Source organism: Sinocyclocheilus rhinocerous, unplaced genomic scaffold (assembly GCF_001515625.1).
Source record: "Sinocyclocheilus rhinocerous isolate Xijiao unplaced genomic scaffold, SAMN03320098_v1.1 scaffold1283, whole genome shotgun sequence".
Taxonomy (NCBI): Eukaryota; Metazoa; Chordata; class Actinopteri; order Cypriniformes; family Cyprinidae; genus Sinocyclocheilus; species Sinocyclocheilus rhinocerous.
In genome coordinates this window covers 81,531-108,201 of record NW_015642522.1, presented here as the reverse complement: position 1 = coordinate 108,201, position 26,671 = coordinate 81,531, and the positions used below count along the sequence as shown (strand labels likewise).

The window sequence follows — 26,671 nt, the reverse complement described above, 5'->3', positions numbered from 1 at the left end:
CGAAAGTTTTCTCGTCACAACTTAATTTTCCCGTGATCTTGACATAACGAAAGTTGTTTTCGTCACAACCTAATTTTCCCGTGATCTTGACATAACGAAAGTTATTTTCTCGTCACAACTTAATTTTCCCATGATCTTGACATAACGAAAGTTGTTTTCTCGTCACAACTTAATTTTCTCGTGATCTTGACATAACGAAAGTTGTTTTCTCGTCACAACTTTATTTTCCCGTGATCTTGACATAACGAAAGTTTTCTCGTCACAACCTAATTTTCCCGTGATCTTGACATAACGAAAGTTGTTTTCTCGTCACAACTTAATTTTCCCGTGATCCTGACATAACGAAAGTTGTTTTCTCGTCACAACTTAATTTACCCGTGATCTTGATATAACGAAAGTTTTTTCTCGTCACAACTTAATTTTATCATGATCTTGACATAACGAAAGTTGTTTTCTCGTCACAACCTAATTTTCCCGTGATCTTGATATAACGAAAGTTGTTTTCTCGTCACAACTTAATTTTCCCGTGATCTTGACATAACGAAAGTTGTTTTCTCGTCACAACTTAATTTTCCCATGATCTTGACATAACGAAAGTTTTTTCTCGTCACAACTTAATTTTATCGTGATCTTGACATAACGAAAGTTGTTTTCTTGTCACAACTGAATTTTCCCGTGATCTTGATATAGCGAAAGTTGTTTTCTCGTCACAACGTAATTTTCCCGTGATCTTGACATAACGAAAGTTGTTTTCTCATCACAACTTAATTTTCCCATGATCTTGATATAACGAAAGTTGTTTTCTCGTCACAACTTAATTTTCCCGTGATCTTGACATAACGAAAGTTATTTTCTCGTCACAACTTAATTTTCCCATGATCTTGATATAACGAAAGTTGTTTTCTCGTCACAACATAATTTTCCCGTGATCTTGACATAACGAAAGTTTTCTCATCACAACTTAATTTTCCCGTGATCTTGACATAACGAAATTTGTTTTCTCGTCACAACATAATTTTTTCGTGATCTTGACATAACGAAAGTTTTCAGCCTTTTTTATATTCTCATCATCTCAAATTAACAAATGTTGTTTTCTCATTATCACGACTTAACTTTCGGAATTGTTTTGTGATATCAACATAACGAAAGTTATCTTGTGATCATGATTTAATTTTCTTGTGATCTCGACAAAGTTATACCCCATCAGTTATATTTACTGCCACCTAGTGCTTCAGTTGTGTAACTTTCAGATAATAACTTGTTAGAGATCAGGAGAAAACAAAAAAGAAAAAATAATTCCATGGCCTCTTAGGACTTCCATGATATTTAAACCGTTCCCATGACTATTTTCTGGTTTCTTTTTTATTCCACCAATGCAAGATAGAGTAGCTAATTGATGGCATCATGCTAATCAAAAAATGGCTAGTTTATGAGTCTAGTAAAAATGGCCTTTGAAGACTTTTAATCTATCTAATAAGCAGGATAAGCTGGTTAACCCTGATGCAATATTATCCCTTACATAATGTATTTTTCACTCATCACCCAGTTAATCTTACCCTGGTCTGGCATTTTCAGCAGGAGCTCAAGCGATGGCTTTACCACTCCTTCCATGGACACATCGATCTTCCAGAATATGGTCATGGAGATCCTGAGAGACATACAGCCATTGACTCTTTCTATATTTCAAGCATGTAATCTGGATATATCAGTCGTGGCCACCATAGAAAGATACAGGAACTTGCAGTCACTTGACATAATATATGTTTCATGTGCCATCAACAGATGGAAAACAGCAGAAGTTATGTACCGCGGTTTCCATTTCACTTTCTTAGCTGATGCAACCTACCCTGGAAGTTGAGGACTTCTTATAATCATGAGCTCGGATCGACATCCCTCTGGAAGGCTGACCACGTCTGGGTACTTCTCCTGCCAAACAAACCACTTGTTTGTTAAAGGGATCAAAATCCCGACAGATTCCATCTGACCCACAGCAACCTGGTTCCAAAACACCGGCCGATAACGAAACACATACGAACAAAATATGTGGAGAAATTTACATATTAGAGATTTGCATAATTGTAAGTGGAATTTGCTCCATAACAAGGCAAGAATACACTGAAGTCACAGTCTGAGACTGTCTGCACAGAGCTTTGATATCTTACAGGAATAAATGACTCAAAAACGTTATGATTTATTCCCCTCCATGTCAAGGGTTTTGACTTTCTTTCTTGTGACACAAAATTAGAATTTTTCAAGAACGTCCTAGCAACTACATAATGAAATATTCAAATACAGTCAAAGTGAACGAGGACAAGGGCTTTTAGTCTCCAAAATCACCAAAAAGCAACATAAAGCTCTCAAAATCGGTACATACTCTTTGACGAATTGCTTTTGTTCCTCTTTCATAAATGGCCATGGATAAAAGCGTCTGCGAAATGCATACATGTACATTCAAAAGTCTTCTGAAGTAATATGATACTTTTATGTAAGAAACAGACCCCCAAATTCATTATTCATTGATCATTTTTCACTGCAGTGAGCTGTTAACTGTTGTGACTGAATCATTAAGGCAGTAACTTGAAAACTGGATCAACCTAATTCATTAATGGATCATTCAGATCAGTTTCGTAAATTAGATCAACTGATGCACTGAATAGATCTAACTCAATTATACTGAAAAAGAATCCAGAATATTCCACAGAAATTGTAGGTGAACTATTCCTTTAATACACCAAGTGTTTTTTAATAATTAGTTGAGTTGAAGACCTTTAACAGTCATGCCTTCAGGACTCTAAACCACAGAAGAGAAGATTGAATACACAGAACCATTTAATACTGACAGTAAATAATAAAATAAAAGAAGAAAAATGTTTCCATCTCTCTGTCTTTTGCAGAAACCACTAAATACGGTTAGAAATTATACCCTTACTTACCCCGTCCCTTAATTACATATTAAAACATGTACAAATACTCAGTATGTTTTAATAAGTAATTACGACATCTAATTAAACTGCTCTTAAATTTAACTCCTCATTTGTCTGCATTTCAACTAGGCAATTAAAAACATATGATAATTGACACCATGTTCCCACAATCAACCAACAAAGACATCACAAATCCCTTAGACAAACCCATCAGACTTTCCCATTGGACATCAGAACTTTCCAGAATCTTTTCCCAATTTCCACATTACACCGTTGGGAAATGCTGTCAGTTACACCATTAACTTGATGTTTCCTCTGGTAAACACTGAGACTTTCTCTAAAAGAATATCTCGAAATGTTCCTTACGGCCTTGTGAAGACTAAACACTGTTATGTTCTTAGAGCGAGACATTTACATTTTTGCAAATGTTTATTTTTACACGTACACATTGATTCAGGTCAATCAATGAGTTATGTAATTAGTATTTAGTCACAATGACTGTACTCTTTCCAGTTTAATTCTTGCACACTTTTGGCACAGATTAAATTCATTTTGTTCAAATATGTAGTTATAAATTGGCTCTTATGCAAAACTTTTTGTTGTTGTTGGTTGGATGCTTTTACAAATCTTCTTCTGTACAAACAAATATTTTTGCTTACTTTTTACATGAAAGATTTCGAATCTGTTTGGGAAAACTAGCATATAATTAAAGCATTTGCCAAGACTTTCAACCCCCACCCCCCATAAATATTGTAAATAACTTCATGAAGCATTTTCTGTCAACGTGTTAACCTAAAACATTTAACAGTTATTTAAAAGACACCACTATTTTCGGTAAACGTGACAGAGGTCTGACCAAAAGCTTCAAGGCTTCCTTGAACTAAGCCATTAATTTAGTATCCGTTACACAACCCAACCATTATTTGGACTCTGTACCTCTATTGTCTGATCCTGGAGCTTCATGTTATACTCCCCACGGATCTCTGTCAACAGTTATTAAAACACCAGACAGGACAACCAGAGTCTCTGGGCTTGTTCAGAGGCCAATACTGGATCGTTTAAAAACTTGACAAGAGAAATCAGTAAAGCTGCAATCCTCAGACTCCAAGTACATTTTCGGACACACTGGTTGCACCTAATAAATCATTATTTAATTTACACCAAGGTTTGTTAACAGTGGATGACCCAAAACGGAATTGTTAATCTAAATGCCTCGAGGGTGATTTTGAGGTACCCAGCTAAAAGGAAAGAAACACAAAACCGCTGACTACACACATGCCACTGCTGAGTGCTTAAGCTCTCTGGCACAACATAAAATCTTCCATTATGTTAAAAGTTCCATAAGGAAATATACTGAACCAGATGCAGAAGCAAACCGACATTACCACAGTGGAAAGAGATGTCTGAACGCAACGAAAAAACACAGTCCAGCGTTTTGACAGACATTATCATGGTGCAAGGCATGTGTGTGAAATAGTCTTCTGGGTCTCAAAGTACATCTCAAATGGTCCTTGATATTATACAGACCATTCTAACCAATGGAATTCATCTGTGGAAAGAGTGATGTTTTTTTAAAGACATCCTAAATTCTACATCCTCTGGTGAGTTTCTTCAAGAAAAGAACGTCATGTTGGTTGGGTCTACAACCAAACAGAACTAGAAGAACATCCAATCCTCGTAACTCAACAAGATGTGAACAGTAAGTGTGGAAATGCATGAGGAATCCATTTTAGAACCATTTTACTTCCATGAAAAAAGTAGGTAGGGAGGGACTTGATGTGGAAAAGTGGTTTCTGTTGGACAGGTAGTCTTAAAAGGATGGGATTGACTTGCTAGCGTCATCTGAAAAGGAAAGCCATTTCAGAGGCGGAGCAAGTACATTTATTTTGAAGAAAAATACTGAAGATGTTTTTTTCCTTTGGGTTCAAGTACACCAATGAATCATGCACAATTAAGACAAGGAACATGTATAAAGAACAGTTGCAGCTGTTCATTCCAGCTGGTTGAGTCACTGAGCTCCGGTCATTACCTGATGGCAAGTCAAAACATCCTACGATGCTGAAACATCTTACACCATTAATTTCACACTACAGTTAAACTCTCTTTTGATCTACGTCTCATAAAACTCATCTATTTACAGTTCTGTCGCTAACATACATTCTTTTACACATTACAACTTATAGGTTACTTACACCTGGATGAGATGTTGCAATGAACAACAACACATTCGGTCGTGTAAGAGTGATATCAGTTTTAATCTAAGGCTGGATGTGTTTGCAGTTTCTGGAGGTTGTTTAATTCTGAAAGCTCTGGAAAATGTCTAAAACTCATCTGCTAGTTTGTCCGCACTTAACCCGAGAAAAAATAAAGTAATTTCTGCTCATTAAAGACTATGTATGTGGCGTTGTTAAAAGGTTATTTACAAAATGTCAAACTTTGAAGTGCATAAAGAGCATTTGCACTACTTTTTTCTATTTTAAACTTTTAACACCTTAATTCATAAACATCAAGTTAAATTTAATTGGCTGTCTGATTTGACAAATCTTCATAACGAATTGCTATTAAACTGCACAACTTGTGTTTAACATATTTGTCTACAAACAATGAATCAAACCATCTAGTCAAAACAAATGAACAGTTTGTTTAATGTCAAATGATCTAAAATATAAAACGATATTGTGATAAATGACTAAAATAACAATGGCATATCTGTTGTGCGAGTTTAATATTTCTAACTAGTTTCACTAACTAGTCTTCAAATAAATCTTATTACACAACAGTTAGGTCACGCAAAGCATGATTAGCTTCCCTTGGAAATATTGTCATTGGCAGAGGAAAGATATACAAACTAATTGGCCAGATTTAGTCTAAAACTTAAGTTGGTTTGTTATCAGCTACTGTTTTTGAATATACATCTTTATCATATATTATACAGACACTAATTGCCTTAATACATCCTTCAAGAGTTTGGTTTCTTTCGAGGCATTATGAGAAATAATGGACAACAGAAGAAAACTTTTGAGCATACCAATCTAATTATAGCACACGCCTGCTTGACCACGACCCCTCCGTATACAAAACTGAAAGACGAGAAAACTGAGATCTTTCTTCTCGGCTCAACATGCCCACCCTCTGAAATGGGAGATGGGGCCGTCTTATTGGACAGTAGGGGGTTGACTTGAAGACCCATCCAGAAAAGCTCGAAAACCAGTCCAGACATCCTCTGATCAGCTTATTCAAGCAACACTGTGTGCACTTACAGCCCATTTTCTGCACTTACACAATGTTTTTACAGAGACGTTAATGACAAGCCAGATGCCACCTCTTTGTTTGAGTACAGTACCCTTCCTAGCCTAGTAATTTGGTCGCACAAAATCACCAAGTTCTTTCGCCTGAGAGAGGCAGTATCTTGTCATGACCCTCATTTGACTGAAACTTTCAGAGACAGAACTGGAGAAGTTCTGCCCGAGCGAGTCCCGACTAAACGCTAGAGCAGCCCCTGTCTGTTTTTGACATTTATCAGCGTTCTTGCTGCGGAGCAGACGCACACACACTTCTTGCGTTGCTGGCAAATCCCACAGCTTTTGGGGAAAGAGCGGAAATATTTGGCCTCACAAAAGCGCCCGAAACCAGTGGTAACGTACAAACGAATCTCTCCTCTCTTTCAGCTCTCACCCTCAGTTATGTGGTAAAACACTTTTTGTACAACACTAATTGTTTTCTTTTTCCATCTGCGTGGTGCATGTCACAAATTTTACGGGTTTATAGATGAAAACGTCTCATTGCATGCAGTTTGGAACTTCTTCGCTAAACACCGAGACATTTGCAGATGGAGTGACGACAAATGTCTTCGGAAATAGGTCTGTCTCACTGAAGCACTAGCGTACAGCTGCAGGACTGTAAAAGTGCTTATTGCGTTACCGTACCTGGTTTTCATTACAGCGTTGAGAGAGGGGGACCCCATATCATGCACGCCCCGCTAGGATGTTTTTACTCACGGCAGTATATTTCAGCCCTCTCGTTCTCTGTCTAAGCTGTAGGTTTTATAGATTCTTTCCATCTGAGCCTGGTCATCCTAAAGAGCTTAATTAAAACGTTTTCCCCCTCGTCTACATTTCTGGGGTGTTTTTTTTGCTTCATCTCACCGCAGTTCTGATTTAATGTTAACCGTATGACTTTGCCTCAGGGTCGGATTGACGCTTGTAGACGCCCCCCGCACTCATATCAGCATTGCTCAGCTGTTGATTTTATTTTCGTTTCCCATTACTGTAAGTCAGGGTAACCGGTGTCGTCGTCTTTTCCTTGTCTGGATTGGCTTTTTCTGCAAGATATTTAAACTTTGTGATACAAGTAACAGATCTGTACAAAAATATAGATTCTTCAGCATGTAAACTAGAAATCTTTAAAACAGGAGTCATGATGCACTGATATATTTTCAAATAAAATACAGTGGAATGGTAACAATCTCTTTGCTGTGTTTAAAACTTCAAACCTGTATTTCTGAATTACGAACAAATTATTCGTTTTAGTCTTGTGAACTGACAAAAAAAAATAAAAAATTCACCGAAATAATCAGATTTGAACTAATAATTTCTTACTATCAGTGTTAATTTTGACAGCAAATTTTGATTTAGTTTTAGTCATAGTCTTTTGACTAAAATGCCATTTAGTTTTAGTCATCTGAATTGTTTTTAGCTTTAGTCTAGTGTTAGTCGACTAAATATCATAAGATTTTAGTCGACTAAATCTACAGTAAATTTAGTTGGCTAAAATCTAATGGGTTTAGTTACAGTGCATTTATTAAGCGTTTCTCAAAAATTTCCAAACTCATTATATAGGTTTGATATTAAAGTTTATCATGATAGTCACCGATTTAACTGCGGTGACACACAACATGCCTTTATGACACACACACAAATAAAAACAAGTAGATAGAATAGAAAAAATAGAAAGCTAGTGTTTCTTTAAATAAAAAAGAAGATAAATAGATAAAGTAGAATTAAAATAGAATAGAAAGTGCTAGAGGGTCAAATAAAGATGTAACAGATGTGTTTTTAGTCGTTTTTTGAAGATGGCTAAGGACTTAATTACTCATTAATTACTTACCCTTGTGTCGTTCCAAACCCGCAAGACCTTTGTTCATCTGTGGAACACAAATTAAGATATTTTTGAAGAAATAGAAGAAAAGAGAAGAAATTGTTGAATGAAGTTGTTATTTTTGTTTTCTTTGCAGACAAAAAATATTCTTGTTGCTTCATAAAATTAAGGTTGAACCACTGATGTCACATGGACTATTTTACCGATGTCCTTAATATGTTTCTGGGCCTTGAACGTTTCAGTTGCATTGCTGTCTATGCGGGGTCAGAAAGCTCTTGGATTTCATTAAAAAAATAGTTTTTTTAATTTGTGTTCCGAAGATGAATGAAGGTCTTATGGGTTTGGAACGACATGATGGGCGAGTAATTAATGACAGAATTTTAATTTTTGGGTGAACTATTCCTTTAAATGTAATAATTTGTTTGCAATTCATAAGTTTAAATTAAAAAAAATATTTAAACTAATAACAATTTCATTACCATTCCCCTAATAATTTAAATGTAACAATTTGTCTGCAATTCAGAAACTGCTACCAGCTTTAAAGTTTTGAACACAGTGTAAAGAGTTCCTGTTACTATTCTACGAATAATTGAAATTTAAAATTAAAATAATAACCATTCCACTAATAAACTAATAATTTGTTTTAAATTTGGAAACTGCTACCAGGTTTAAAGTTTTAAGCGCAGCATGAAGAGTTTGTTACTATTCTGATAATAATTAAATTTTAAACTTAAATAACCACTCCAATAGTAATTTAAATTTAAACTAATACTTTGATCACAACTCAGAAATTGCTACCAGGTTTAACGTTTAAAAAAAACAGCGTAAAGAGATTCCATTACCATTCTGCATATTGAAATGTAATGATCCAGGTTAATAACTCAATGATTCAATGAACCAAGAAACATCTCTTTCAGAGATTTGACTGAAAGAACTGACGCATATAGGATTTTAATGATGATTTGAATGTTGCTACATCATCCAAAACCTTTTCCAGCCAAGTCTTGCAAATTATATTTAAGTTCTAAATGACTGTTTTTATGAGCTGAATTGTGGCTGCAACAAACTGAACTGACTGAATTGACCATAAACACTATTAATAAAACTGGAAACAACCTAATGAATAGCAATATGTGCACACATATGGCTTTATTGGAACGTTTTAGATCATGTAATATGGCACATTGGAATATCTGGAGTCAATGATGTGGATCCAAACATTTATACAAACTTTTCTAAAAAAAAAAAAAAATTTGCACAAATGAGCTGTAGTTCCCATCACTACAACCTGAGAGTTTGAATGTTATCAAGACCAAGTCTGTTCTTACTAAAAGCTGTGCTATGATTGTTACATTTGAACATAATACTTAAAACCTCCTGCAGTCCTCTAAACACCACCCATCACACACCCAAATAACAGTTTTACTCTTTACTCTTACAGTAAAGGAGTTAAAGGCTACTATTCCATCAAAGCTGTCTGGCTCTCCAGGGTCAAGCTGTTAAAGGCTGGATCACCTGTGATGCCGTAACTTATCATTATGGAAATGTGAATGCTGACAGTATACATTAACAGAGTTATATGAGGAACATGTAGGTCTGAAATGCCTCTGTTTTATCCCACAGGTTTCAGCCATGAGACTAAACCTGATTTTGGCACTGTCATTCCTCGCCTGTATGACCTTCAGCCTCGCAAATGATCAGAGACGTCCCTTGGCACGAGGTAGAAGACGAGGTGTTGGACCAAAACGAGCAAGAAAACAGACATCTAATACCGCCTTGCAGCAGGGAAGAACAGCAGAAAGCAATGGACAAGATGGATCTATTTTCATTGACTCTTACAAGAATACAAAGGAGCCAGAGCCAAACTATGAAGTGACTGCAGGTCAGTGTTAAGAAAATTACAGTAGTTTGTCAATTTAGAAACTATTCATAATTTCAATTGGACCATTCTACAAAAAGTTGAATAGGCTAATGACTAGCTGATGGTATCTTTTACTGTTAAAACAGACTTTTTAAACATAAAAATCAACATAAAAAATCCATTGTGTATATATTGAAATTTAACTGACTTGCCTTAAAGTTGTGGATTTTTGAAAATGACCTTTCATGCAGTGTGTAACAGCTCTAAGTGAATGAAAACATCCTGCAAAGTTTTAAATCGAAAAGGGCACCGTGTATAAAGTTATTGTCTCTCAAAAGAAAGAGTCGACTCTGAATCATTGAAACGAGTCGTTTTTAACATGAATCCCAAGCCGTTTCATGTTGATGTCAACATGAAACATTAGCATATTGCCCGCCCACTTGTTGGGCTTTTCGCGTTGGTTTCGCATTGAATGAAAATGCAACGGAGGGGTTTGGAAAAATGAATCGTTGAGCGAATCATTTGGGAGTCGTTGAGCCAGTACGGTAAAAATAAATGCATATTATAAGACAATGAAAGTGTTTTTTGACCTTGCATGCATGTCAACCTGTTGTTGGGGAATCCCAAAACCAAAAAATAAACCTTTCATTACCCATAAAAGGGGCACTTTAATATATATTGTGCAACTGAACAACAAAAATCACCAAAAGCACCACCTATCATTCAACCACCAGTATTACCGGAATAGATGATGAAAAATGTCAATGAAGTCTATTATAAGCAAAGAGGTTTTTTTATACAAGATCTCTCTTTTTTTTTTAAATACAGTAGATGTTGTGAATGGATATTCATTCCTTGTACAGGTTGAAAAAAAAAAGTAATAAAAATTCAAGTATACACTGAGAGTCTTCAAATTGCCTTATAGCGTAGGATCACATTGGTTAGTTTATATGATATAGTACATGACCATTCTGCCCAAGGTGGTAACAGTCAGTTCTGAACACTGACCACATGATTATACACTGGCAACATGTGACAGTGTGAACCTGCAATTCCATAAAACACAAACATCCGCTTGCACCACAGCAGAAAACAGTGTTGCGATAAACTGATCTACATAGCCATTTTAACAGCCAGATTATCTTACTGGATGACAACATTGTCAGATGGTCATTAACAGGTGTTAGTTTACAAAATCATCTAACAGCCCCGTAAACGCAAAATGCGGCTTCTGTTGTCAGTTCAGTGAGTAATTAATGACAGAGTTTATATTTTTGGGTGAACTATCCCTTTAAGCAAAGCTAATTTTATGTTCCTGAAAGGTTGTATATTGATCACATTTCTACATTTTCTTCTTTTTTTGAATAATTATTCCAGCAAAATCAGAACACTGTGTATTTCGAGGCATCACCATGTACGATAAAACGGTGTGGTCGCCAAAGCCATGCGTGAATTGCCTGTGTTCCAGCGGTGAGGTGGTCTGCGACCGAATACTGTGTCCCACCTTGTGGTGCCAACTCAAATTTCAACCAATAGGAGAGTGCTGCCCAATTTGCATTGACCCAGGTTTGGAAAACAACTGAAGTTACACCAAAGCATGGCATTAGAGCTGCCAGTATATTTTACATATAAATGATGTTTCATTTCTCCTTGTCTTATAAACTCAAAATTGTCACATTCTCAGTTGTCGATGCCCCTGACTTTTCCGGTGATCCTCCTTCTCCCATTGATCTCGGTGATCCCTATATTGAAATATCACAAAGCCAGAGAGATAAGAAAGAAAGACTAAAAAAGGATGAAGAGGAATGGATTCGCAAAAAAGACGCTGAACGCAAGCACAGGAAGAAGCAGAAAAAAGAAGAAGCTGAGAGACAGAGGAAGTTAAAAGAGGCGAAAGAAGCCAGAGAAAAAGAGGAGAAGCTAAGGAGGCTACAAGAGGAGGAAGAGGAGAAAGCAGCGGCGGAAGAGAGGAAAAGAAGGATGGAAGAACAGCGGAGGGTTGAGGAGGACAGGGCTCATAGGCTGGAGATGGAGCAAAGAGAGATGATGAGAGCTCTGGAAGAAGCAGCCGAACGTGCCCAGGAAGGACTCCGCAGAGACGAGGCCACTGAAGACGAGGACATGGTTTGGTTGAGGGGGGATGTTTACCAAATGCCACCAGTGCCACCAACGAGAGCAGCAAATTCTCCTCCTCTCTTAGCTCTTCAAGAGCCAACCGAACCGGGCGAGGAGGAGATCAAGCCTTCTTTGGGGGGGTCAGACCCCCCCAAACCCCCCCGTAATTCGCACCCTGCTTGTACTTGACACTTTTTTTTGCAGACTTTCAAATAAAAACAAAATTCCATGGCATGTGTTCAAGAGAAACAACAGAGGGTATGCTATGCTAGTCTTTCCTATTTTCGCTGGGCTCTAACAAGTAGAAACATGCCCATCATCTGAACAAACGGCGAAGTATTGAAAAATATATAATATTTATACAGTACCCAGAAAATGTGTCAATTCATCAGAAAGTTTGGAGTTACGATCAGATATACAATACAGACATAGATTCGGCATATGGATATGTGTCACTAACAAAAGATAAGTATCCAAAGTATTGCCAGAAAGTGGAAAACTTTCACTGAAGGATTCGAAAGCATATTGTATGTGACCTTTATTTTCGCACCTAAAGATTAATGACGTGATTTTTATGTAACTTTCTTTTAAGGGTCTTAAATTCCTGTCTCGCCTGTACATGGATGGAAACCTTCTGGAACAAATTCCCTCTGAGCTCCCATCAACACTCCAGGAGCTCAAGATAAATGAGAACAATCTAAAAGAAATTGAGGAAAACAGCTTTGAAGGTAAAACAGTTACGCAAAATTGCTATGTATAAAAGGTTAGCATAATTAAAACATCTATAAAATGCTGACATTTAATCAACTAATACTAGCATGAAATGGTCCTTACCTAATGTTGTACTATGAAAGCACAATATTTTCACAAACTGCTTCATAATTCCTGGAAGGTCTCAGCAGTCTGGTTACTTTGGAAATGGAGGGGAACTTGCTCAGTGAAGGTAACGTGAATCCACAGGCCTTTACGCCCCTCAAAGAGCTGACTTACATTCGCCTAGGCAGAAACCATTTCCGTACCATTCCTCAGGGCCTACCTGCATCTCTACTGGTGAGTTTCGAAATGGAGAACTACTTCTGGAGTCAAGGAACATCAAGAAATCTTGTTCATTTAATTGCATACTAGTTTGTGGGCTATAAACCAGCACTGGTTTTACAGTACCTGTGGGAAACCAGTGGCACTTAAACAGCAATTATGGCAAACCAACCCCACAACTTTACCACTGATTAATTTGAAGCTGCTCAAGTCAAATTTAATTGCATTGTCAAGTAACAACGGTTTCTGTTTATTTTATTCAATGAAGCAAACTGTACAATTTACTTCGTACTCTCTTTGACATTCAGGAGTTGTACCTCGAAAACAATCTGATTGAAGAAATCTCTGAAACGGCATTCAACCACACCACAAACATCAACGTCGTTGTGCTAAGACATAATAAATTAGATGAGTCAAGCATTGCACCTTTAGCCTGGATTAATCACAGGTGTGTGTTCTCAAAAAGGTTAACAATGAAACCATTGTTTAAGCAAATATTGCTCACTTTTGTTTCATAAAAATTGAAAATTGAAATAGCAGACATTTGGTTCCAATGAATTGTTGGTGGTTAGTAAATATGTTTTTGCACTGAAATGCATGTTAAAGTGGTGCAAGAGTTTAGCACAATAGTCCTTTGGAAGAAATGAAAAGTGGTCAATTTTTTAGAAGTGAAAACCCCTTTCTGGATTTTTCCCCTTTTTTTAAACACATGAACACTTAGCCTTTTCTCACTGTATCTAAAAGGAACCTGGAATCTGTAGATCTCTCGCACAACAACTTCCACCTGGTCCCATCCTTCCTTCCAAAGTCACTGGTTCACCTGGTGCTGGCTGGGAATCAGATCGAACGCATTCCAGGATACGTGTTCGCACACATGGAGCCTGGCCTGGAGTACCTCTACCTCTCTTACAACAAGCTGGATGGTGATGCTATCGAGCCAGAGTCCTTCTTTGGCACCTTCAACACTATGACCGAACTCTGTCTAGACCATAACCAGCTTACGTCTATTCCTATGGGAATTAATGAGATGACAGCGTTACATTTCCTACGACTTAACAACAACAAAATAAGGTACACTGCTTGCCTCCTGCAAAGAGTAATGAGTTTGTCATAATTTCCTGTGACGCAATGGTCTGTGACTTTGTGTACTCTTAGATTTATATAGCACTTGACACAAATTACATAGCTTCAAAGCAACTTCAGACAATTTATCTTGAAAAAGAAGTTTATTTTCCTTTCCAATTGCCAAATGATTGTTTTAACAGGGTTCGTACAGATACTGAAAAACGAAATTCAAGGACTTTCAAGCACTATTTTTTTTTTCAAAGACTAAAATCAGAGATCTCACTTATCAAACAATATTGTTATTATCTTTCAGATTCTAATAAATAAACTAATAAAACAAAATGGTACAATTAAAGTGCAGTACAAACAAAGCATGCAACGACTGTGGCAACTTTAACATTTAAAAGGATACTATGGCAAAATTATAGTTTCCTTATTCAAATTGACCTGAAGAATGAAAGCTAGGCTATATCATACACTTGGAAAATTATGAGCTATATCACCGCTTATCGACACTAGGTGTGTGACAATAAACTTAGCTCATGAGATGAGACAAAATACAGATACTTGGTTCACTAGAACAGGACAATATTTTAATACTCTTTTTAAGAATTTTTCAATTACAAAACATTTGTCTTTTAATCACAAAATGCAAAACAATGCAGTTGTATTTTTAAATATTTTAACTAATCTAGGGTCGTACCTAACAATTATTTTGGTAATCAAGTAATCTACTGATTATTTTGACAATTGAGTAATCTGATATTTTTTGTAATAAAAATAGACCTAAGCGAAAAACAGGCTTTAATGTGACTATATTTAAATATAAACTAACGATGAGGCAATCATAATTGGTTCAAATAAAGTATCAAACCCAAGTAATTACATGGTTTTATTGAACTCACAGGAGAGTGAACTGCCTGCCAGAAATCATAGCACGTCAGCTGTCTTAACCGCAACTTGTGTACTGCATCATCACTGTGTCCATATTCTGTTACATCAAATACACAAAATAATGATCTTTAAAATAGCATCATATGACCCCTTTAAAATACATAATGTAATGTGCCTATATGAACATTACCAACTTTAAGGGATAGTTTACCCAAAATTTAAAATTCTGTCATTAATTACTCACCCTTATGTTGTTCCAAACCCGTGAGATCTTCTTTCATCTTCGGAACACAATTTAAGATATTTTTCATGAAATCTGAGGGCTCTCTGACCCTCCCATAGACAGCAAGGGAACGGTTAAGGCACAGAAAAGTACCAAGATGATCGACAAAGTAGTCCATGTAACATCAGTGGTTCAACCGTAATGTTACGGAGCTACAAGAATACTTTTTTTGCCCAAAGAAAACAATAATAATGACTTTATTCCACATTCTCTACTGCGTCACTTGTGGATGCGCGTTCACGACAGTACCATGACGCAAGCGTGTGGCGGCGCCGGCGCTGACCCAGATCCGGCGTGATGACGTTGAACACATGCGCCGTGCCTTGTGCCTTGTGTTCAACATCATCATGCCGGATCTGTACATGGTACTGTAGAGACGAAAATGTGGAATAAAGTCGTTATTATTGTTTTCTTTGCGCAAAAAAGTATTCTCGTAGCTTTGTAACATTACGGTTGAACCACTGATGTCACACGGACTACTTTGTCGATCATCTTGGTACTTTTCTGTGCCTTGACCGTGGTAGTTCCCTTGCTGTCTATGGGAGGGTCAGAGAGCCCTCAGATTTCATTAAAAATATCTTAAATTGTGTTCCGAAGATGAAAGAAGGTCTTATGGGTTTGGAACAACACGAGGGTGAGTAATTAATGACAGAATTTTCATTTTTGGGTGAATTATCCCTTTAAGTACATTATGTATTATAACAAATACCTGCAGAGGGCGCCAACGACCTGGTGATGTTTCACTTTACAGCGTGATTCAACAACGTTTAAAGAGTTAGTTCACCCAAAAATGAAAATTAGCCTGTTTTACTCACCCTCAAAGCATCCTAGGTGTATGTGACTTTCTTCTTTCAGACGAATCTAATCGGAGTTATATAAAAAATTGTCCTGGCCCATCCAAGCCTCTCAATGGGGGTAAGCGGGTGATGGTTGTCAACAGTTCAGAAGACGTGAAATAAAGTGCGTGCATCCGTAATAAAACGTCCCTCACACGGCTCCGGGGGGTGAATAAAGGCTTCCTGTAGAGAATCCATGCATTTTTGTAAGCTAAATGTCCATATTTCAAATGTAAAATACACTTTTTCCTCACTTCCGCTGACTGTCATACGCGGAAGCCGTTCCGGCGGATGACGTAAGACGTCGACGTTGCGTGATTAGTGACGAACGCGGAGACAAAACAAAACACTGTTCACGAATTAGAAGTACAAAACGAGGATTTGTAAAGAAAAATGACGGAGGATTTCGATATAAGCCAAGAGGAGACTGGTTTTCCTTTGCTAAAGTAAGGAAATTTTGTTTCCATTGCTTCTGCATTTCTCAGAGGCGCACGCATGTCGCATACGTCTTACGTCATCTGCCTGAACATCTTCCACGTACCACAGTCAGCAGAAGTGAGAGAAAATTGTTTATTACGTTTGAAATATGGATATTTATCTTACAAAAATGCATGGATTCGCTACAGGAGGCCTTCATTCACCCCCCGGAGCCGTGTGAGGGACATTTTATTACGGATGCGCGCACTTTATTTCACGTCTTCTGAACTGTTGACAACCAACACCCGCTTACCCTCATTGAAAGGCTTGGAGGGGCCAGGACAATTTTTCATATAACTCCGACTGACTTGGTCTGAAAGAAGAAAGTCACATACGCCTAGGATGCTTTGAGGGTGAGTAAAACACAGGCTAATTTTCATTTTTGGGTGAACTAACCCTTTAAATCCAATTAATTTTAATATTTGGACACAAGCAAACTCAGAGCGACTTTTATTTTGAAATCACGATGTACAACAAATCGCATATTTAGAAATATGTCTATGTATTCACCTGTGTTTGCATAGGTTTATAAATGATTTACATTACAAATCTAGTGAGATAACGTGCACTGTTTTCCCAGATGAACGTTAAGCAACCCAACCTCACAACATATGCAGAGGAAGAGTTTGTGGACCGAGCTGCTGAGATGGAGACGTGCTCCAAGCTTGTAAATGATAACGAAATGATAGTACCTTTTCATAAATATGGCTATTTTCAAGGTTTTCCAGGACTTAAATTTTAAAAAGTCAAATTCAAGTACTTCAAGCACTTTAAGCACCTTGTGCGAACCCTGTTTTAAATTCAAAGGGATAGTTGACCCAAAAATTAAGATTTACCACATGAATTACTCACCTTCAAGCCATCCTAGATGTGTATGACTTTTTTCCAATCAGTTATATTTTAAAACGTCCTGGCTCTTCCAAACTTTATAATGGCAGTGAATGGGTGTTATTTTTCAATAGTCCAAAAGTAGTTCAATAAAGTGCATCCATCCATAATAAAAAGTGCCTCACATGGATCCGGGGGGTAAATAAAGGCCTCCTGAAGCGAATCGATGAGTTTGTGTAAGAAAAATATCTATATTTAAAACTTTATAAACCATAATCTCTAGCTTCCGCTAACTGTCACTCATGTTCAAGAGAGAGTGGCATTCCAACAGATGACGTAGGCACAGCAAAAGCTCCGGTGAGAATATGCTAGTCTCATGAGAACCAAGTTTTGTTTACAGCAAAGGAAACAAAGCACCTCTTGGCTTATAGTTAACTCCTCCAATATTTTCGTTTACAAATCCTCATTTTGTACTTCTAATTCGTGACTTTTTGTTTTGTTTTGCTTTCTCCTCGGCGCTTCAGCATTCATAACTTCTCACCAGAGCTTGCGCTACACCTTCATCCTACATCATCCACTGGACAGCAGTCTCTCGTGAATGCACGTATGACAGTTAGCGGAAGCTAGAGATTATTGTTTATAAAGTTTTAAATATGGATATTTTTCTTACACAAATGCATCGTTTTGCTTCAGAAGGCTTTTATTCACCCCCCGGAGCACTTTTTATAATGGATGGATGCACTGTTTTGGACTTCTATTGGACTATTGAATATCAGCAGCCATTCACTGCCATTATAAATATAATTCCAACTGTATTTGTCTGAAAGAATAAAGTCATATGCACCTAGGATGGCTTGAGGGTGAGTAAATCATGGGGTAATTTTTATTTTTGGGTGAACTATCCCTTTAAGATTCATGGTTAATACAATTAAAAAACTACTTCCCAACGTGATAAGAACAAGAAACTTAATTCAAGAGTAGGGGTGTAATCCAATAATCAGTACTGGCCAATAAATACAATTATCTGCACTATCGGATATTGGCCAGTTATTTAAAAACTGCCGCTATTATAAGGCCGACTATATCCTGTCAAACGGTTGGTAAAAAAGCTGTGTGTGAAGAAAAGGTTTTGTGTGGAATTACTTTCAAAATTATGTAAACCAAACTATCAGTATCAGCAGATACTCTCTAAACAATTGGTATCAGCACAGAAATTTTGTATTGATGCACCCCAATTCAATATACATTTTCTGAAAATATAGATTTTTTTTTTGTGATGTATGGAAATCTTTGAGATCCTGAGTGTTTTTTGTCCAACAGGCACATATCAGAAGATGCCATCTGTGACCCCTTGAATGAGGATGACTCTCATCTAGTTGCCCTTCGCCTCGAGAACAATTTCCTTGATCTCCGGAAAATCCCACCCACGGCTTTCTCCTGCGTCCGCTCCTACTCTAGTGTTGTTTTAAAGCCTCAGAGGATTAAGTAACTGCAATCTTGTGTTCTATTATAATAAACCACTAAAGACCGTAAATATAAAACGAAAGTTGATTCCTGTGAAACGTGCCGTTATCATGAAAATATAACTTTCTTGTCCCAAAATTTTCATTGAATCTCTAATTGGCCTGTTTATTTTCAGTCTTGTTTAATTAGCTTTTATAAACTTCCATTTATAAGTCAGATAAGACTGAACATGATCATCACCTCGAGGCTCATAGCAGAACGCTGTCGTTGTTTGCGCCTGTCTAGACGTGTCTTTGTAAGATGCATGAATCAACTGTATAATAGTTCAAGAGGAAAAAAGTAGCAGACTATAACTTTGTATTCTATGTTGAGATGTATCTTATTCTTGTCATAACAGTATTAAGTTTGTCTGTCGTAGTGAAGAAAAACAGAATGCATGGCTTTTCCTAAGTGTTTATAAAAGAAAGCAGCCAAAATCAACATGCTTACATAATGGATTTTTTTTTACTAAGACAGGACCAATAAAGGACGTTTACTACTGAGAGAACTGTGATGCATAATTGAAAGATATCTACATGGTTCAAGTTTTGTATTTGCCTAGTTTAAAATTGAGTGGGAAAACCAATACAGCTTCAACGAAACATTTTCCTATGTATTTTTCTTTTCACGTAATCACTTATTTTACCCAAATGTGAGTGTTAAATTAAACTATCACATACACAGGTTTCCTAAAATACCTATTGTATTTCTTTCTCAAAATATCCCAGTATAAAACATCTGTGCTCAACTGAAGTCCTGAGCTAATGAAATGGCTGCAGACCGAAACACATTAATGACCCCTGTAAATGATCTGACTATGACATCATAGTCTTCCGCTCCTTCCGAGATTCTTCTAAGATTCCGAGTTCTCACTCCATCATCGCCAGTGAAATGGGGACGATTACTGAAAAATGCCTCTGAGGTTGAATTGGGGTTTCACTGATTTTAGGCTACGACTAAAAAGAAAAAAAAAGCCTGGAAGGGGAATCATCTCAGAAGCTTTCCATGAAGCTATCCATGACTCAAGTACTAGTCACATGGCTTTTATTTAATCTTATTTTGAGGGGTAAATAATCAACAGCTGAACCACCCCCTCCTAGTGTCTGGGCACAGTTAGATCTTGCTCTATATTTAGAGGACAAGCAAATCTGTGGAAACCCGCCAACATATCTCAAGTATTTGCAAGGTTGAGACATTACCAACGAGATCCCACACATTACAACAATACGATATAAAATGCGATACATATTGAAGGCGTGAATGACAAAAGAATAAGAGAAAGATTGAGGGAAATTATTGGTATTTCATCCTCCTTCCTGAAACTTGTAAGGTCAGTTCTACCTTTCCCAAACTGATTCACTTTCACATCTAGATAAAATAAGCCATAGACACACAGCTACACTGTCAAAAACACATTTCCAGTGGCGTAAGAAAAAGAAACATTAAGCAGCAAAGCTGTGAAAACCGCCAACATGTCTCAAGGCTGCACAAGTGTTTGCAAGGTTGAGATTAGGGCTGGGCGATATAGCTAAAATATTTATCAACAATATAATGTTTCATATCGTTCGGTATCGATAATTATTGACATTTTTTATAACCTTTTTTAAAACAAAGCAATATAATTTTTTTTTTTATTTAACCACTGTATTTTTAAATTAACCCAATTTATTGAGATAAACAACAAATATGTTTTGTTTTAACAATCAAACACAAAATAAAAATTAAACAAATATCTAATTTCTAAAGTTTTATATGCAGATTAAATAGGTCTCAATGAATCTTTTGGCTTGTCTCCCGAGGCCACAGGAGGGCGCAATGAGCAAAATAATGCAGCGCATTTCAATTTGTCAACGCAAGGAAATAACGGTCTATAAAAAAACGTGCATTACGTCTAAATTAACTCATATAAATCAAACATCAAGATCTTCGCATTGAGCTTCTATATTTCTCTAATATTTTGAATGCATAACACAGCAGCAGCGCGTCTCGTGGGGCTAGACTAACAAAACATTAAAATGCAACAACGTCACTTACATCATCACCGCATCTCGCGCGCCACTGATGACGCTCCCTGATGCACACCTAACATTCAAATGCAAATGTTTATTTTAAATTCGACTAATATTCATTCTTTATTCACAATCTCCTCATCACAGGCAGGCACAGCACTCATATCAGCATGTGTTCGTGTTTGTGTGTGTTTGCGTCACTCATAGCACGTGCCTATATCGTTCACTATATCGAACATTTTTTTCTATCGTTATCGAAAAAGGTGTACCGTCGATAAATATCGATACCGTTTTATCGCCCAGGCCTAGTTGAGATATTTCCACCATGGTTCTGCACGTCATAACATTACAACAAATAAGACTGAGGGCGTGAAAGACAAATAACTAGAGAAAGATTGAGTGAAATTATCGGTATTTCATCACTCTTTCTGAAACTTTCCTGAACCGGCACATGTAGCATATGTAATAGTATCTACATCCTTTAATTTACGGCACCAACTTGACATACCACAAACATTTATTGGTTTGAGGTTGGTTATCATTTCGGAAGGAATGCCGGCCAGTGAGACTCAGGAGAATGAACGGAGAAACCATGAGACATAGGAACTTCCATCATCTCAAAACCCCCAGCCAAAACCAAGCATATGTGGCGCCACCAGTACTGCCCCGTGAATAGAGAGGGGTCGCGTTTTGTGCTGCTGTAAGCAAACAGCACCGTCAAGTCTGGAAAAGTTATTATCCAACATTTAGGTTGAGATTAAAGGTCCCCCATGACTTGGGAATTACAAGATTTTGTACCATTTACACTGATTCAAGAATGATTTAGTCACAATAACATTCCTAAAAAGTGAATGGTGTCATTTGTGAATTATTGCTCTTTCTGGCAGTTCTTGAATCAATCAGTCATTCTAAATAATCGGATGGGATTCAATCTCAAGTAAAGCAGAATTATTTTTAATGCCTAACAATTTAAGTACATTTTTATTTATTTATATTTCTCACTATAAACTAAGGATAAAAACCTATTTTTATCTGGCATTTTATATCACAATCGAGCCATTACATCACAAGATTTAGTGTTTTATCTAAAAATAGAAACCCAGAAATAGCCCCACAAATTATGCACTCTAAAATATTTTAATACGTCAAAAGTCAGATAAAATAGAGACCACCCATTGGCAATGTAAAGAGTGAGAATATCCCAGACTGGCCATTGAAAATGTAGGCGTACAAAATTGGCCCGGTTTCAAGTGCTGATGAGAAACATACGGCTGGTAACAATGAGTGTTCAGTGCTAGTTAAGCATCCAGCAGAGCTGCGTAGAGTTCCTACCCCTTATTCCCAATCTGCTCCTTGATCCAGCAGCATCTTTTCCATCGCCATTCATTCAAGGATCTCATGCTTTGACGAGCGTGATCTCCACCTTTCGGGCTTTCGTGCACGCTGCATTTAAGGACCTGTGCCTCAACAAATCCTCACGGCAATACTGATCTCACCCCTGGAGGCTTACTTGAAGCAGGATTACACAGATTCATCAGGTAAATTGTTTTTATCTGATTCTAGATTATGGAAGAGTGATTTCACCTCATTAAGTTAGCTCCATTTCATATATATGTAGGCATTCACAAAATGTTTGAATAAACTAGAGAACATATTATTATACTAATCGGGGATGTACAAATTAATTTAAAAGTGCTGCGTTGAAACATTTACAGATCAATTCTTCATCATTTATGATGCTGAGCAGTCAACTTTCTCTGAACATATGAGATCATGTTTAGAGAAAGTTGCATGCTACTGGGCTGCTCCGCATCATAAAGGATAAAGAATTGATCTGTAAATTGTTTTAAAACAAATACTGAAGTTTTCTTATTCTTTACTAAAGGAGAATTCTTAAATTTCTTTTCTATTTTAAATAATAAAATGTTTTTAAAATGTAAAAATCATACCAAATACAACCATATCAAATGATGAGTTAGATTTGCCATTAAATGTCATGTGGATGGCGTCAGAAATGTCTATAAACTTTGAGCCACCTTCTCATTCGTTGATGACTAAGGCGTCCATAAACAAGATTGTGTCCATAAACAACAATTGTTCAAGTGCAGCTGGTTCATTTGAACTTCTTTTGCAAACAATTACAGCAGTCATTAACATTTTGCCCTCTTAATTATTAATGCTACTGAACTGAATCGGATTCAACATTGTGCAGCTAGAGAAAAAAAACTGAAAAACAATCAAATAATGCCCAAAATATTGCACAACTCTGAGGGTAGTGATAGTTATTGTAAAGTGCTATGCAAGTCATTCAGTAAGAATAGAACTCTCTTTAACCTGTGATCAATTCCTATTGGCCCATTTCATTGTGATGCTAACTAATAATCCAACCAGGAGCCTTGGGATCCAATTCACTTTTTTTCCATCCTGTGAAACATACAAAACAATGTAACATTTGCATGCCAAAATGTGAACAATTTGACAAAGCGCTTGTGCTCATGTTCGCAGGGCTAAACCATTTATGACTAAAGCTGCACCATGAAGGTACTTTTACTACTCACCCTGCTGACGTTATGTCACGCCAAACCATACACGCATATCAACGTCATGGATTTCATCAAGCATCATGACATCATGCAACAAGACGCGGGTGATTTTGACGACGACGACAACGACGATGATGACGACGATGACCATTACGACGATTATGATGATAACTTTGTTTCGGACTGTCCCGAAGGGTGTCGGTGCTCAAAGAAAGTTCTGCAGTGTTCAGATCAGGGTAAGAACTTCATGATACTACTTTAAACAGCAAAGACGGTATGAGTCTGACTCGTCATTTTAGAAGGTCGACTTGTATTACATAGCTACGATTTAGAATTTAGTTTTTATGTTTTATTTAATGGACTAACAGCATACTGTATTTTAGCTGTTAGACAGTTTGCGGCAATGCACATTAAGACAGACGTTTTAAGATGCGTTAAGAAAGCATGGAAGCTTGTTTGAATTGAATTGAATTAAATCATGGGGTAATTTTTATTTTTGGGTGAACTATCCCTTTAAGGTTCATAGCTAATACAATTAAAAAACTACTTCCCAACGTGATAAGAACAAGAAACTTAATTCAAGAGTGTTCTTGTTTCGGCCGTGTAAATAAAGTTAATCTCGCAATTCTGAAATCGCAATTTTGAGAAGAAAAGTCTGAATTGTGAGATAAAAAGTCCCAATTTTTTTTTAAATAAACAGAATTCCAAGATGTAAACTCAGAATTAAGAGAGAGAAAAAGTCTGAATTGTCCGAATTTAGAATTAAGATTAAAATGTGCAATTACCTTAATTTATCATTTTATTTTATTTTTTACCCGTGGCAAAAACAAACTTCCATAAGAAAGTGGCACATGTATTACAAAAATCATTTTTAAAAAAGCATCTCAAGACATTCACGTTCCGTGTCAGGTCCCATTGTGCTCTGTCTTGCTGTTTTTGAATGCAAGAAAATGTCTAAGAAACACATCTGGATTATAATTACTGAGGGTTTTCATAAGACTAATTTGTCAGCTAGTCTCTCAGGCAACCCACAAAAATGTGCAGCTTTGCACATCACTATAATAAAGAATAATTTCTAGAGTATAAAATCTCACATGAATCATTCAAGATGAACAGCCTGATTGAGGTAATTGAACATTTTATATCAAGTCTCAATGAGAGTTATCTTTCATTTTTTCTTTATAGGTCTTTCATTTTCTTTCTGTCTTTACAGGTCTGACCAAGGTGCCAAAGGACATTGCTGCAAACACATTGCTCGTCGATCTCCAAAACAATGACATCACGGAAATCAAGGAAGATGATTTCAAAGGCTTGGATAATCTCTATGTGAGCAGTAAACACCCTCATCAAATGCTTTTAGAGCATTTTAAGAGTTGTGTGTTTTTATACTGGGTTTACACAAGGACATCTGGAGACGTGCAGTGGTAGCGGGATTATGTGGAATTCTGGACACATATTTGAGCGTTATTGATATTTGCATTTACTGGGGACCATTTCGTACTTGTGGTAAATATTTGCTCATGATTAGTGGTAAAATGGTTAAATGTTCTTGCTAAGCAAGCTAGAAAGGGAATAAAATACCAAGAATATAAAAAACAGAAAGAGCCCACATCTTGCAAACAACAAGACAAAATTCTTTTCAGATTTTCCAGAAAATTCCAGAATATTCAGAACCGATTATCCAATACTAAAATGAATAAATAAATAAAATAATGTTTTTTTTTTTTAATGGTCAGGCCAAGAGTTCAGATTGTTTACTTCTCTGCTAATATTTTCAACGGTTCAACCACAAAACCATTTTTATCAACATATTTTAAACATTTTTGAACTTTATTTGTATTGTTATGGTTATGTCATCTACAAAAAATACTTCAAATAATGATATTTAATGTGCAATAATAGCTGGACCTTCCTCAAAAACTTAGCCAGGTAGAAAGACAGAAATGTCCACCTTGGACATTTATTTTACATTCAATCACACAAAACCACTGTTTAAGTTCTGATTGACTGATTGAGGAATTCTGTTTTAAAAATGGCAGATATAAAGTTTGTGGTTATATATGGTCATATGCCTCTATTATTCCCTTTGTGTATTTGCAGGCCCTGTTTCTGCTCAATAACCAGATATCAAAAATTCACCCAAAGGCCTTTCGCAACATGAACAAACTCAAGATTCTCCACCTGTCATACAACTTGCTGACACAAATGCCTGAGAACCTTCCCACGAGCATTCAGTCACTGCGACTGCACGACAACAAGATCAGCCGACTTCCAAAAGGAGCATTTAGAGGAATGCAAGACCTAAATGTTTTAGGTAGGTCTCCTAAGTGATGACCTTAAATAAACACAGTCCGAGTCATGCTAAGCAGTTAGCGCACATGCTTCAACACATTGAGATGTACAACTTGCTTCGTCATGACCTCGTTAAAACTGGTTATATAATGAGATAAATGATCTTACGCACTATTTATGTCTGACAAGAACGAGCTCAATTCAATCAACTGATCTCAGGTGACTTACAGTTAAAGAACACTCTGCCCTCTGGTGTCTACATTATGATCTGCATTTACAGATTATATTTGATTGGGGATGATATGGTGTTAGTTAAAAACCCAACACGGAGTGATCCATGACTTTATAAGTCACATTTTTCTATGTAAATGACTAGTGGTCTCCTTTCCTTGCATCTCTAGAACTGAGTGCAAATCCAATTGCAAACAGCGGGATTGACCCAGGGGCTTTTGACGACATGGCGACTCTCTACTTGAGAATAGCTGAAGCGAGGCTTACAGCTATCCCTAAAGGTATGTATTTACATGTTTTATAAAAAAAAAATCAAGACTTTTGCACATGAAAAAAAGTCTTAAAAAGTGCTTACAAATTTGTTGATGTAACCCGCCTTTCTTCTTCAAAACTAAATGTTAAAGGGGTCATATGATGCTTTTTTAAAGATCATTATTTTGTGTATTTGGTGTAACAGAATATGTTGACATGCTTTAATGTTCAAAAAACACATTATTTTTCAAATACTGTACATTATTGTAGGTCCTCTATGCCCCGCCTCTCTCAAACGCTTCGTTTTCTACAAAGTCCCTTCCTTTGACAAGCGCAGTCCGCTCTGATTGGCCAGCTGACCCAGTGCACTGTGATTGGCCGAACACCACAAGCACACGTCGGAAATGAAACGCCCCTTACCATAAT

General features: G+C 36.8%; 1 protein-coding gene and 2 pseudogenes across 1 annotated transcript in view; 2 read left to right on the top strand and 1 right to left on the bottom strand.

Moving 5' to 3' along the window:
- Positions 1–26,671, bottom strand: part of LOC107756002 (centromere protein P-like) — a 64,962-nt pseudogene that overhangs the window by 3,327 nt on the left and 34,964 nt on the right.
- Positions 6,159–19,538, top strand: LOC107756004 (extracellular matrix protein 2-like; annotated as a pseudogene).
- LOC107756000 (asporin-like) overlaps positions 22,283–26,671 on the top strand; it is a 6,638-nt gene continuing 2,249 nt past the window's right edge. Inside the window, exons 1-5 of the mRNA XM_016572964.1 lie at positions 22,283–22,465; positions 23,433–23,706; positions 24,684–24,796; positions 25,571–25,784; positions 26,164–26,274. Coding sequence (XP_016428450.1) covers positions 23,463–23,706; positions 24,684–24,796; positions 25,571–25,784; positions 26,164–26,274 — 682 coding nt within the window. The 5' untranslated portion in view covers positions 22,283–22,465; positions 23,433–23,462. The remainder of the gene's footprint in view (positions 22,466–23,432; positions 23,707–24,683; positions 24,797–25,570; positions 25,785–26,163; positions 26,275–26,671) is intronic.